At 36.3% G+C, this 15,419-nt stretch overlaps 1 protein-coding gene across 1 annotated transcript in view; it reads left to right on the plus strand.

Moving 5' to 3' along the window:
* LOC102902894 (selection and upkeep of intraepithelial T-cells protein 2-like) overlaps positions 1 to 15,419 on the plus strand; it is a 76,086-nt gene that overhangs the window by 6,166 nt on the left and 54,501 nt on the right. The window contains exons 4-7 of the mRNA XM_076563615.1: positions 1,596 to 1,676; positions 5,557 to 5,904; positions 8,066 to 8,347; positions 12,017 to 12,124. Of these exons, the coding sequence (XP_076419730.1) occupies positions 1,596 to 1,676; positions 5,557 to 5,904; positions 8,066 to 8,347; positions 12,017 to 12,124 (819 nt within the window). The remainder of the gene's footprint in view (positions 1 to 1,595; positions 1,677 to 5,556; positions 5,905 to 8,065; positions 8,348 to 12,016; positions 12,125 to 15,419) is intronic.

Here is a 15,419-nt window from a genome sequence, read left to right on the forward strand (position 1 = left end):
CAAGAAATTAGACACCAAAATGCCCAAAATTGTGGTTTCTAAGTAAAACATTAAATTTTCCTTGGAAACATGTTAATTCACAGCAACTGTAATTTACCTGCACAATACTTGCACAGGGTTAGTGCCACTATTTGCCATTGTGAAAACAGGAGAAATTTACAAGACTTCATTCCACTCTGAGGCTTTATAGGAAGTTAATAATTTCTGGGGTGGGGAAGATAAACTTTTTCAGTGGTGTAGCCACTGGTGATCCATGTTCCAGGAAATAAACCTTTACCATGGTCCTGTAAAATATCCTAATTACTCAAATTATTTTCAAACAAATTAAAAACACATGAAAGTATAAGGGAAAGTAGTTGGACAGAGGAGGATTAGCAGGAATGTGAGAGCACAAGAGAGGACAATGGAGGGGAGTACAAAGTATACACGTGTATGAAAATGTTATAATGACATCCATTATGTATAAAATGTAAAAGAAAAGGGATGGAAAGATGACTGAGTAATTAAAAGTACTTTTTGCTCTGGAGAGGACCCTGATTTAGTTCTGCCATCCATATAACAGTTCACAACTGTGTTTATCTCCAATTCCAGGAGGTCCAACAACCTCTTCTGACTTCCATGGGGACCAGGATGTATGGTCCATACATATATGCAGATAACACACACAAAAAATGAAATAATTTTTATAAGAAGATGGTAAAACTTACTTGATATATGATATATATATATATACATGAAAGTGTTTTATTTCGTTCATTCAAAATTCAAGAAGTATATATCATAAACATGTTGATATTCTTAAAATAAAGAACATATCAGATGAAGGTATAAGTTAGAGTTATTTATCTTTACATTCAATTTCTCATTTCCCTATAACCCTAGTATATAGCCTGATGTGTGCATGATAGAAATAAAACTCTACCACATTTGGCTGCTGGATCAAAGGCCAAAATACTAAGTACCTAATAAAAGTCTTCTCATTTTAATATGACAATTTCTTTTGCACCTTAACTCTTTACTAACCATAAGTCCCCACAAATAAGTCTCTCATTTTGAGTTCTCCATAAGAATAAAATTCATAATAATAAGTACAAGAAAAAGTCATTTCACCTTCTAAAACACCAACATAATTATTCTCATAATTATAAGGGTAAATATGTTTCATAACTTTTCATGTAATTCAACATACCTGAATGTGAGAGACAGTTACACTACAAGACCTTTGAGACTTAGCTGTTTGGCAGTTCTATAACCTTGTCTGAAGAGAAAAATGATGTAATACAGTTTCTACAATCAGAAGACAAATATCAGACCCGAGAAAATGTAATTCTCTAATGTGGAAAAAACATTTGAATGGATCTAGCCATTACATGAAATGTTCCTTAAACTAGAACTGCCAGATTTAGCAAATAAAAATAGCAGGTTGATAAATTTCATGAGGTAAATGACTGTAATAAAGTTATTCATCGATGGAAATTGAAGCCTAATGGTAACTGTACTTACAAGTCAGTTTTTTAAAAAATGTATGGATAAATTTGATTTCTGCAAGTAGTTGGTTGTGTTTTCACTGGTCAATAACTTGTGTCTCATTACAGGTGTCGTGGGAGCTATGGGAGTACTTCTTGTCACACACTGTGTTGTCTTGTACCTTCTTCAGATGGTAGCACTGAGTTCAGGTATGACTCTCACTTTCCCTTATGAGTCTTAGCAATGTCATGTATGCTCCCAAAATCAAGGTACAGTACAAAGGACAGGGTATTGAAATCATTGTCCCTAAAGTTTGAATGTAGCAATGAAGTGAGGACAGTCACAAGAGTATCCAGCTTAGAGGAGTAAATAATTTTGTCTAATCAGCAAATAATCTCTCCTTGGGTTTGTTTCAGCTTCCAGGAAGAAAGTGCAATGAAAGAGATAGAACACTTGCCTTGAGAACTCAACATTTGTACTGAATGCACAGGACTTACATATCACGTTTACACTGAGGAATAAGTATAGGCTGCAGATACATATTAAAATCCATCTGAGACAAGAATACAATAGGGAGAAAAGATGAGGGAAGGGGAAATGGCCTAGGATAATGAGAGTTTTGACATTATAGAGACATCTATACAAAGCACAAATGAATACAGGTTACTTAAAGACATCTAAAAGACTTAGACAGTAAATGATATGTAAGATGTAGAATATTGTATCAAAAACTCATTGTCTAGTGATAAAATCTCAATGATGCACATTTACTTGGTTTCCATACTGATTAGACTCATTCTTGGCACTGAAAGTTTCATTTGGCAATGAGAGATATCCAGTTGTGGCTTTGTCTTCCCCATTACTTGGCAATTTTATGTGGATTACTTCATATACATATGAAGCAATTTTAGTATTCTACTACTATATTTGGTTTCCATGTGACTCCTCAAATCAGCCTTAGTTTTAGCTGCTCCAGGGCCCCATCTTCATTTTCCTTTTCCTTTTGATTTTCCCATTACATCCCCTGTCCATACATAGCTACATAAATTATTTTCCTTTTAAAGGAGTTCTATCCCTTTCCTAACACCTTACTCTATACCTAACCTCTGTGGATATATGATTGTAGGTTTTATATTGAAGAAGTAAAAGGTAGCATCCACATAAAAGTGAATACGTACCATGCTTGTCTTTATGGGTCTGGATTACCTCACTCAAAATCATTTTTTCTAGCTCCATTCATTTACCTGTGAATTTAATTTAATATTTTTTAATAGCTGAGTAATAATATTCCATCCTATAGGTGTACAACATTTTCTTTATCCATTCATTCATTGAAAAACATATATGTTGTTTCTAATTTCTGAATATTACAAATAGAGCAGAAATTAACATGATTGAGTAAGTGTCTCTGAATTAGTACAAAGCATCCTTTGGGTATATGATCAAGAATAGAATAGCTAGATCATCAGGTAGAGCTATTCTCAGCTTCCAGAGAAACCACCACAGTGATTTCTTGCATGACTGTGTAATTTTGAACTCCCACTATCAATGGATGTTTGCGACCCTTACATCACATCCTAAACAGCATGAGCTTTCATTTTTTATTGACAAGTGTAATTGAAGGGTGTAAGATGAAATCTGAAAGTGGTTTTGATTTGCATTTCCCTGGCAAAGGGTGTTGAACGTTTCTTTAAGTGTTTCACAGCCATTTGATTTTCCTCGAGAATTCTTTGTTTGGATCTGTACTCCATTTTCCATTGGGTTATTTGTTTTCTTGATGTCTAGATTTTAATTTTTTTTATATATTTTAGATATTAGCCCTCTATCAAATGGGTAATTGGTAAAAATCTTTGTCCAAATTATTCTGTTCTTTGCTTTTAAAATCTTATCAGTTTTATGAGGTCCCATTTATTAATTTTTGTTCTTAATCCCTATGCTGAAGGTGTTTGGTTCTGAAGGTTTTCACCTGTGCTAATGAGTTCAAGATTATTCTTCACTTTCTCTTCTATCAGATTCAGTATATCTAGACTTATGTTGAGGTCCTTGATCCATTTGGAGTTAAGTGTTGAGTGATAAGTATGGATTTATTTATATTTCTTTACATGTAGCCATCCAGTTTGAATAGCACCATTTGTTAAAGGTGTTCTTTCTTCCAGTGTGTATTTATGATTCCTATATCAAAAAGTAGGTGTCCATAGTTGTGTGGACTACTTATGTTTGGGACTTCAATTTTATTTCAGTGATAAATGTGTCTGTTTTTGTTCAGATACCATGCTGTTTTTATTACTGTGGCTCTGTAGTACAATTTCAGATGGAGAGTAATGATGCTTCCAGGAGTTCTTTTAATAATTAAGATTATTTTAGCTATCCTGGGTTTTTGTATTTTCATATATAGCTGAAAATTGTCCTTTTAAGACCCATGCAGAAGTATTTTAGGGCTGGGTGGTGGTGGCACATGCCTTTAATCCCAGCACTCAGGAGGCAGAGCCAGGCGGTTCTCTGTGAGTTCGAGGCCAACCAAAAAAAGCCCTAGACCAGATGGTTTCAGTGCCAAATTCTACCAGAATTTTAAAGAAGAGCTAATACCAATACTCTTCAAATTGTTTCACACAATAGAAACAGAATGAACAGCACCAGTTCTTTTATTAATTAATAATATTTCATTGAATGAATATATCAGAGTTGGTTTCTTCACTCAGTTATTGAAGGACATTTTGATTGCTTCCAATTTTTAGAAACTGGGAATAAAGATATTATTAACATTTGTGTATAAATTTCAATATTGACATACTTTTCAACTCATTTGAACTACATCTAGAATCAGGCCTATGGAAACAAAGTATGGCAAGCCCACATTTAGCACTGATAGAGAGTGCTAAACAGTCTTCCATAGAGTCTGAATCATTCTGCATTGCTCCCAACAATACACAATAATCCTATTATTCTCATCATTTGCCATCATTTCGTGTTGCCAAAGTTTTGGATTTCAGCTATTCTAATAATAGGTTGATAGCTTATAGTTGTTTTAATTCACAGTATTCTAATGAGACAATATTGAGCTAATATTCATATATTTACTGCAGAGCTCAGGCTATGCCCTGCTCCACTTTACATCTTGTGGAACAGTAGCTTTCAGGCTGAGTATTGCCCTGAGTGATTCTATTTCACAGTGCAGAAGTTTGTTACATTTTGAGTTCACATGCTAAGTCAAAATAACTGTAGACATTTGTGAAAGTAAAACATCATCACCAACCCAGTATGGCTCTTGAGGAATAAAATTACAAATAACTTAATCAAACAAGTAAAGAAAATAAAACTAATGAATCAAAGTGGATGAGGAACACCTGGGCACATGGGCCTATCAAGACTTTATCATAAGCTGGGCGGTGGTGGCACAACCCTTTAATCCCAGCACTTGGGAGGCAGAGCCAGGCAGATCTTTGTGAGTTTGAGGCCAGCCTGGTCTAAAGAGCGAGATCCAGGAAAGGCACAAAGCTACACAGAGAAACCCTGTCTCGAAAAAAAAAAAAAAGACTATATCATAAAATGCAGGCCTGTTATTGAACATATCAGATCAATGGAGGTGGCAACCTTCTCATCTGTATCACACAAAAGGTGGAGGATTTAACATAAGTGAGCCACAGTGCCTGCCACACTCTCATCTACAAACCTTGTGCATGGATCACAAGACACACAGGCTGTGGATTGCCTAATGTCCCTGGAGCATCAGTTCAGCCATCTCCAGTACATGACACAGCCTACTCATATTATCATTTTCCCTGACCTAGTCTTGCATGGCCTTGATTTGCTTTCAATCTAGCCTGTCTTTGAAGTGGCTCAACACCTCCAGTAGGTCCTTAAAACCTTCTCTAACCATTTGTAGTAACACTTTCTGCTTCTGTATCAATTGTGTAATTAGTAATTAAAATAACTTTAGGATAAACAAAGTGATCTTAAGTCAAGTATGTGTGGATGCTTGAGGGGGCAGAAGATAGAAGAGGGAAAAACAGAGAGAATGACTTTAACAAAAGATGTGAACATGTTTACTACTTCACACTCTTTTCTTTGGATTATTATTGTCCTTCACAGAACAATTCAGAGTGATTGGCTCAGAGGGGCCAGTCCTGGCTCCATTGGGTGGAACCCTTGAACTCAGTTGTCAGTTGTCCCCACCACAACATGCACAGCACATGGAGATCCGGTGGTTCAGGAACCGCTATACTCAGCCAGTGCACCTGTACAGGGATGGTAAAGACATGCATGGACAAACTATCTCCAAGTATGTGGAGAGGACAGAACTCCTGAAAGATGCCATTGAAGAAGGAAAAGTGACCCTCAGGATTTTTAAAGTGACAGTTGATGATGATGGGCCATACCACTGCTTCTTCAAAGATGGTGAATTCTATGAAGAGCACATTACAGAGGTCAAGGTCACAGGTAAACATGGATTCCTCTGAATCTGTTGTGTGTACCCATGATTCAAAGCCTATGAATGGCTGAGTGGTTGGAAAAATCTTACTGTTAAATTCTAATTGTATGATTTGATTATCAAGCTGAATTCTATGCATTTAGTTTTTTAATTAAATGTCATGAAGACAAAAAATGAAAATTGCTAGAGTACAGCAACTGGTTCCATCAGTTAATACTTTCTTTTTATAGCTACATGCACTGTTAGATTTCTGACATATCATTAGATTTCTTTTAGGTTGTTTTGCTATGCTTTCAAATATTTCTGATAACACTATAGTAATTTTCCAAATGAACTGAATTTTAAAAATATACTTCTTACTAGAAAGTTGAGTGGTTGGGAGGTGGAAAGGATATGGGAGGTAGGGGGAAGAAGATAAACATGATCAAAATATATTGAATAAAAAATTTGAATTAAAAAAGAAAAACAATCTTTTTTCAGATGATACTTATTTCCATTTCTCTCCAAAGCAATTCAGTGACTACTTAGTACCTGATTAATTTTCCTAAACCTTTTTCAAAAGCTTTAACTATAATCATCATTATCCTGAGATATAATACTATATATGAAGTATAGGTAACAATATGGCATTTAATGTACTTTCCTCACTCTGAATTATTCTGGATGAAAAATAAGTGGAGGAAATGCAGAAGGTTTTAAGGAAAATGAACAAATCCATGAATGTGTGTACATACATGTAGGACTCTAGATCCAGATGAATCTTTATTGGATATCATGCAACATTCAACCCTATAGTTGAGAGAAGAGCTATACAATGTATCTCATTCCCATTTTTAGTAGTCTACTGTATTAGCACAGATACATAATATTTTTGTTATTACAGGGACATTGTACAAGGCAGAGCACTTTTGGTACAAAGCTTTAAATCTGTATTCATTCTTTCTTCGCCTATCCATTAGACAAGTTTTATGTCTCAGAAAATACCCTGAAAGTTTCAGATATGCTCATTTTCTCTGTAGATGAATTTATGAAGTCTTATTAAATAAATAAGAAGCACAGAGACAAATACAGGGGTGAAAACCATAGAGATCAGAGAAACAGTGAGAATCACCAGCTAGCCTTAGCTCACCATACCATTATAGCTTCCCAAAAGAACCAGCTTTTTCCTGTCTAACCTGAGCCTTTATTGACTTGCTGTTTGGCCTTCTCATTGGCTCTTAGCCCAGCCACCTCACTTCCTCATCACTGCCTGTCTATATAGACCTCCAGGTCTCCACAGTTGGTACTGGGATTAAAGGCGTGTATTACCAAGCATGGCTGTGTCATTGAATGCACAGAGACTCTGCCTGCCATGTGATCAGATTAAGGGCGTGTGCTACCACTGCCTGACTTTTGTTTATGGCTGGCTATGTCCTCTGATCTCTAGGCAAACTTTATTTATTAACATACAAATAAAATATCACCACATTCTCTAAATTTATATTTACTTTTCATACTATTAATGTATTGCATGTTTCATATGAAACTTATTTTATAAAATTTCCTACTATGGAAATAGGCAAAGTTTCAACTAAAGTTCCACAGTTGTGTTTATAATGAAATTCATTTTTATGAATTAATTTATAGTGGCTCGCAAATAATTAGTGACAATGATAGGAAAAATTTATAAATTCTATGAGCGTCAAAATCTTGACTTTTGTTCATCATGATCCAAAGGCCAACTTAGTAAGTAATCAAAAATTATTTTAAATAAATGAATAAACAAGTGAAACAGGCATTTCCTTAGCTGACTTAGTTTGGATAGATTGCTGACTGTGTATTATAGCCTTTCCATCTGGCTCTTGCCATTTTCATGAGCTTTTTTTTTAGTTTTTGTTTTTGTTTGTTTTTTCAAGACAAGGTTTCCTTGTGTGACATCCCTGGCTGTCCTGGAACTAGCTCTTTATACCAGGCTGTCCTCAAACTCACAGGGATCCACTTGCCTCCCAAGTCTGGGATTAAAGGCCTGTGCCACCACAGCCCAGCATCATGAGAATCTTAGGGCAACCTGAGTTCTGTAGAGTTTTGACTATTTTATCTTTTGAAACTGGAATTAAAGCTGAAAAGAGTTTTTACTTTTCCCCTGTTTCCTCTTCTAAAATATTGTTTGCCTCTGTTGTTTTCAACTAGCCACAAGCTCAGACATACAGATTCTTATGCATCCCCCTAATATCAAAGGTGTGATGTTGGAGTGTCATGCAGGAGGTTTGTTTCCACTGCCTCATATGGAATGGAGAGACAGCAAAGGGGAAGTCATTCCAGCAACATCAAAATCCCATTCACAGGATATAAACAAATTGTTCAACATGACAATAGCCCTTCTTATCGAAACCAGTTCCCACAGGAATGTCACTTGCTATCTTCAAAACCATCTAACTCACCAAGAAGAGAGCATATGTGTCGTCCTATCAGGTAAAATGTGTGTTTGTTCTTCGGTAACAGCCATTGTCACACATATTTACGTATCACTTCTTCCTTACTCTTGGCCTTACTCATCGCTTAGGTTGTTGTCTCTTACTTTCTTTGACTTATTTGTTTTCTCACTTTATAGTCTTGACCATTGTAGTTTGCTTTTCTGTCACTGTGATAAAAAATCATAAACAAAATGGAGTAGAGGAAAAGGCTATTTGGATTGCACTTCTACATCTTAGTGTTTCATCAAGGAAGCCCGAGAAGGAGATTAAAGTAGGAACTTGGAAGCAGGAACTGAAGTAGAGACCACAGAGCAATACTGTTCACTGGCTATCTCAGCTTTCTTTCTTATACAGCTCAGGAATACCTGCCAAGGATGGTACCACCCACCCACAGGGGCCTGGGTCCTACCACATCAACCATCAATCAAGCAAATGTCACACACATGGCCTAAGTCTAATCAGATGGATGGAATTCCTCAATTGGGGTTTCTTCTTCCCAGATGAATCTAGTTTGTGTCAAGGCAACAAAAACTAACTGGCATATTGACAATGAAAGTTCCAAGGCATAGCTTTTGAGGCCTTACTCTCTTCTGACTTCTTTTTATCTCATGGCTTTAAGTAACACCAGAACTGTCACTCTTCCTTAAGGTGTATCTCCTCCCTCCTTCTGCATTCATCTAAAAATTTGTAAGTCAACCCAAAATTCTAATAAATATTGTAAAATAACCATATCAAGAACTAAACTCAGTTACTCCAAAGCTTGCTTAATTTAGTGCTTTGAAGTAGTATTTTATATTTTCAGTTTCTGACAACGAAAGCATTAAAATTACTGTTGACTTCATTTTCTTTTTTTTAATTTCATAATTTCTTTTTTATTTTTTATTAAGAGATTTTCTATTTATTTTACATATCAACCTCAGATTATCCTGTTCTCCCTCCTCACAACCCCAGCCTTTCCCCCCAACCCACGCCCCATTCCTACCTCCTCCAAGGCAAGGTCTCCCATGGTGAATCTGCAGAGCTTGGTACATTCAGTTGAGGCAGGTCCAAGTCCCTCCTCCCTGCACCAAGGCTATGCAAAGGGACTTCATTTTCTATCACATCCCCATATGCAGATAACTAATATAAAGTCTACCATGAAAGTAGCATCCAGAGTCTCATTGTTACTGGAGTCCCAAGACAGATGTTTGACTCAGGGCCCCAGAGTCTGATGCTTCATTCCAATGACCAGATTTAGTCAGGTATCCTAAAAGTAAAACTAGGTGTAAAGCCTGATGATAAAACAAAAAAGACAATTTATTACACAGACATGAATGAACAAAAGCTAGAGATGAGAGGTTTTGCACATCTCACTGAATCTTTTTCATGCCAAGAATGTTCCCATATATCAAGGGGTCAGGGGTCATTCTCCATTCGGCATAGTCCTGGAATCATGGAATTTTAAATAAACTTAGGATTCCAGAAAAGAATGAATCATGGAGACAAAACAGCCAGGTTAATAATTGGATCCTCCTTCCTCATCACTTCTCACCAACTTTCACTGCTATATAAGTCTGAATTATGGATTATGATTTATAAATACCACACGAAAATGTTCCTGTTTTACATCTGGTTTATAATGTTATTTCCTGAACATAGGGATAGGATCAATTACTCAAAATACTGTCTGTGTTAAGTACTCTGAAATTGATCCCTGTTTAGTTATAGTTAAACATTTCCCAGTTTTTTCAGTCAGCTATGCCCTGTTACCTTCACGGCCTCACCCCCTAATGTTCTCCTTCTCTACCTCACCTATTCATATATCCATGTAGGGGGCTCTGCCTTCAGATTTTTTTCCTCTGGTTTTTTCCTCATCCAGCATAATGTAAATTCAACTAACTTTCCTTATCTCCTTCAATTCCATGTTTAAATCTCTCTTCCTAATAAGTATTACCTTGACAGCCAACCTTTATCATACAACACACCTATTTCCATGGACTTGGGAGTCCTTGTTCCCTTACCTTTTACTTTGCTTCCTTTCTTATTAGTCCCCTTTTACCTATTGTGCAACTGCATTATTATGCTATTTCTCTACAGCTCTATCCTTTCCTACAAAATAAATCCTTAGTGACTTTAAACACTAACCTATCCAACTGCTTCAAATATTAGATGCCACATTGTAATTAAACAAACAAAATTGATACTTTATAGGATTAAATAAACCAAAAATTGTGTTGTAAGCATGCATCAGTATTGTTAAATATCCATAAAATTAGCCAGATACTATCTAGAAGATACATTTAAAAGATTAATGCCACTGATTTAGTAGAAATATGTGTGAGGTGTGTGTGTGCATGTGTGTGTCTTTATGCATGCATAGTATATATTTATATTATATATGCATATAATATATGACACACATATATGTGTGTATAAATCAGGAAAGGAAAAACTGAAAAATTTTTAACTTATTTACAACTTCATTAAGTAAAAACAGTTTGGTTTTTTTTGGTTTTTGGTTTTTGGGTTTTTTTTTTTGTTTGTTTGTTTGTTTTGGTTTTTCGAGACAGGGTTTCTTTGTGTAGTTTTGTACCTTTCCTAGAACTTGCTTTGTAGACCAGGCTGGCCTCAAACTCACAGAGATCCTCCTGCCTCTGAATCCTGAGTGCTGGGATTAAAGGCATGTGCCACCACCACCCTGCTAAAACAGGTATAATTTATAATCTACTAGATTCTTACAGTACTTATGAATGCTAAACAACATGTTTTAAAATAATTGTAATTAACACATACTTTGGAGAATGAATTGCAGTTTTAGGAAATAGAACTATTTAGTCATATACTCCATTCACAGAACATAAAAAACGATTCAAGTTTGATGACAAAGATATATCATAATCAAATTTAATCATGCAGGAATTTGTTAATGACTGACTAGTAAGCTGGCAAAGTTCCATTTGGAGATGATTGGGTTATAAGGGATGAGAGCTTACTTGGGATAGGGACTAATTCCTGGGAATTACATGCATGACAGTAATAGCTCATAGAGGTTTATTCCACAATAATCAAACATTCAAAATAATGTAGGAGAATTCTTTGTGGTCTCTAAATAGCCTCCTGCTAGACACAGTGACTTGTTTTAGATGGTGTGGAATTTTCATCTGCGAAAAAAAAGATGTGAAAATTCATATGAATAAGAGCAAAGAAACACACAAACTTAAGTAACTAGATACATTCAGGAACAGTAGTACCAGATCCAATGAGTACACTGAATAGAGCAGGGTACATATCATGGTACATCAGACATGAGTACAGCAACACTTAGTTGGACTGACTTTATAATTCTCCTTGGAAGCCTGTATCTGAGCGTTGGGGTAGATTTAGCTCTGCCTCTTCCTTTTCAAACAGGAAGCTCATGAGGCAGGATGGATGGGAAGAAATGAGAGAAATGGCCTCCACATACCTTTTCATCAGCCTCACTCTAAATCTTATCTGGCTTATTTTGATTCTGGTCATGGTCTGCTCTTCACTCAGCCGGTCATAACTGCCTCTCCACACTTACCTAGGCCTAATATTCCAGGGTGGTAGACTCTTAAATTCTAACAAGTTTCAGATGAGTCACTATTCCTAAGTAAGTATATCTGAGCCAAGTGTTCTCAATGCTTACATTTGTGACTCACTGTTTCAGGTGAACTTTTCTCATGGAAAATTGTTTGGATAACAATTCTGAGTATAATACTGTCTGTGCTAATAGTCTTCCTCATAATTTCCTATGTTCCGCAACATGTCATACATGGTAAGTATATTTGAGTGGTGGGGAGCACAAGTGGGAGATTATCAAGGAGGTAAAGCTATCCAGTAACTGTATGCCAAGACAGTCTCCCCAGGAAGTCCTAAACTTTGGTGACATGTTACATAGGACCTTATCAAATTTGGTCCTACATTCTCTGTTTTTGCTGATAAGTTTCTCAGAATAATGGTTACAAAAGCTTGGGCAGCCTTTATTTTAACCAACTTAAACCCCTTTTACCTATGGTGACTGACATCAAAGTTGATCAGAGAGTTGTAAGATGTAACATCTGTATGTCATCACACATGCTGGAGTGAGACATTCAGTAGTATAACTATCTTTGAATTATTGGGAATCAAGGAAATAGTGGCTTACCTGTGATACAGTAAGTAATCCCAAATAAATGCATTGGTTCACTAATCACTTATGTGGAATCTTTATTCTTTCATGAGTGCTCTATTGAAGTGAATAAACTTTGTTTTTGTCTACCCAGAAAAAGTTAGGGAGGAGTCAGTTCAAAGCATACTCAGTGTGCACTCTGAGAGAGATCAACATGATGATGATCAATCTGAAGGTAAGGCATCTGCTTAGGTCAATCTCAATCTCAATATCTTTTTCCATGTGATATGGGATAATGACTTTCTTTCCTGTAGTGACAGTTGAATTCTTACTGTGATATATTATAACCCATGAAACAAAGACTGAGATATCTGAGAGTAGAGCATCCATTGGGAAGGATGGTTTTAGTGTAGACATATTCCTTTATATAGTATGGCATCAGGTGGAATGCTTCATTGATAAATGGGATCTGCTTCATATGAGTAAGAGATACAGCCTAAATTCCTGGTGCACTGTATATTACAATCTCTGAAAGTAATAAATATTACAGAAGATCATAAGAAAGCTCTGTCAGCAGTTACATGCCTTCGCTGTGGCATGTAACTGCCACATGTAACTGTCTACTCAGAAAGAAATTTCCCACATGAGTGAGGGATAATTATATACAAGACATACATATATTGCTCTTCCACACTAGTCTCATATTTGTCAAGAAAGGAAAAACAAAGGAAAGATAAGAAGATGTCAACTTCCCATTTTCCACAGCTGGAAATGGGGGGGGACAAGTTAGATCTTTGCTATGGAGATCTCCATGGGAACAAAATGATTTAGATTCTACTAGAAAAAATCAAACAATATGGAAGAAGAACATGATGTGATACTGATAGAAAATCAAGTACGTATATAATCATATGTAACACTAATATCCATCAAGTTTGTTTTTTTTAATATCAGGAAAGGAAAAGCAATGAATTTATAATGTTTAGGGAATACTCTCCATCTCAGATGCTTAAAATTGAGAAGATTTAAAACAATAAATGAGTTTCTCAGAACCTAGATTGTGATGCTGTGGGACATAGGATCAGATGGGATCAATATGGGTATCCCAGAATAGGAGAAACAGTAAAGTATCTATCTATCCGGTATAACCTTAAGCAATGAAAGGACATAAGTCTGGATGAACTGTCTTAAAGGAGACACAAGTGTCTTATAATCTTCACAGACCATAGAGGCTAATTCTACTGCTGCGGGTTGTGCCAAAACTAGATGATAAGAACCTACTGCTAAAGACACTGTACACTTTGGCTACAGAACATAAAAATCAGGATAAAATAGAGATGGAAGCTCCCTTCATGACTGCTGGCTTTCATAGTGCCTGTTGATGCAATGTTGACTACTATTGTTTTCATAAACAGTTGTGGAGTGTCCACCAAATTGCATTATAAACCCAAGTGTTTCTACCCATAGAGTACTTCTGTGTAGCTAAAAGTTTTCCTGGTCCACCTGGCTCCCACGTCCCTGTGTTCCTATAACCACTCAGACCCAAGTAAACACACAGAAGTTTATATTAATTAATACTGCTTGGCCATTAACTCAGGCTTTTTATATACTGGCTCTTACACTTAAATTAACCCATAATTCTTATTAATGTTTAGCCACATAGCTTGGCAACTTTTCTCAGTTCTGCCTTCACATCTTGCTTCCTCTGTGCCTGGTTAGCAACCCCCGACTCAGCCTTCCTCTTCCCAGAATTCTCCTTGTCTTTTTATCCTGCCTATACTTTCTGCCTAGCTACTGGCCAATCAGCATTTTATTTATCAACCAATGGGAGCAAAACATTCATAGCATGCAGAGCACCATCACCCATCATTTCTGCTTTTAGAATATAGAGGAAAATTACTTTTTTGCAGTATCTGTGGAAACTCATAACTAGCCAAGCTCCTGGAAATCAGTGACTTTTGTTATGACATAGTGTCTTAAATATCAGCCATAATAAAAAAAATTAATTGGCATCAACACAATTCTCTCCAAAATCCAGAAATGTCATGACTGCAAAAGCATACAAGATCTGGAGGAAGGGGTGGAATGTTGTGTAGGTAGGTCTTTTAACTAGAAACATTTCTTCCCACAGAGTGAAGGAAGACTCAAAAAACTGTAGACAAATTTCCAAGCAGTCTTATTAAATAACAAACACAGAGCCAAATACAGAGGTAATAGCCAAAGAGATCAGATTTGCAAAGAGCCATGACTACCTTATCTTACCATCTCACCACTGTCACTAACTCAAAGAGAGTTTCTTCCCATCTAACTTGTGTTTTTATTGCCTTACTGTTCTGCCCTTCTCCTTGGCTCTAAGTCCAGCCACATGACTTCCTCATCATTGCCTGTCTATACAGACCTACATGTCCTGATACATACAGTTTGTAAGCAATATAAGTCTCTGTGTTTACTTGGTTGGGTCTGAGCAGCTGTGGGACTGGCAGGTGAGAGAGATTTGTCCTGACTGTGGGCCAGGCAGGAAAACTCTAGCTACAGTTTGGTAGTAGGATTAAAGGCTCATGTCACCACACTTGGCTGTGTCCTTGACCACACAGAGACTCTGCCTGCCATGTGATTGGATTAAGGGCATATGCTACCAATGCCTGACTCCTGTTTATGGCTATGTGACCTAGCTATGTGGCCTCTGATCTCCAGGCAAACTTTATTTATTAACATCCACATATCACATTTAAGCACAAATAAAATATCACTAAATTTCCCCTTTTTATTCTAATAAAAATAAAAAGATAATTAATGGAAGAAAAACTATATACAATAAGTACAATGACTATATATAATATATACAAGCAATAAATACCTCAACAATATCTAGTCTATTTGCATTTGACAAACTCAGAGAAAATATTCCATTATCTATCCTATTTTGGTAAGTAATGTACCTGAATCACTTTCTATCCTAACT

The sequence above is a fragment of the Peromyscus maniculatus genome, chromosome 2 (assembly GCF_049852395.1).
Source record: "Peromyscus maniculatus bairdii isolate BWxNUB_F1_BW_parent chromosome 2, HU_Pman_BW_mat_3.1, whole genome shotgun sequence".
Taxonomy (NCBI): domain Eukaryota; kingdom Metazoa; phylum Chordata; class Mammalia; order Rodentia; family Cricetidae; genus Peromyscus; species Peromyscus maniculatus.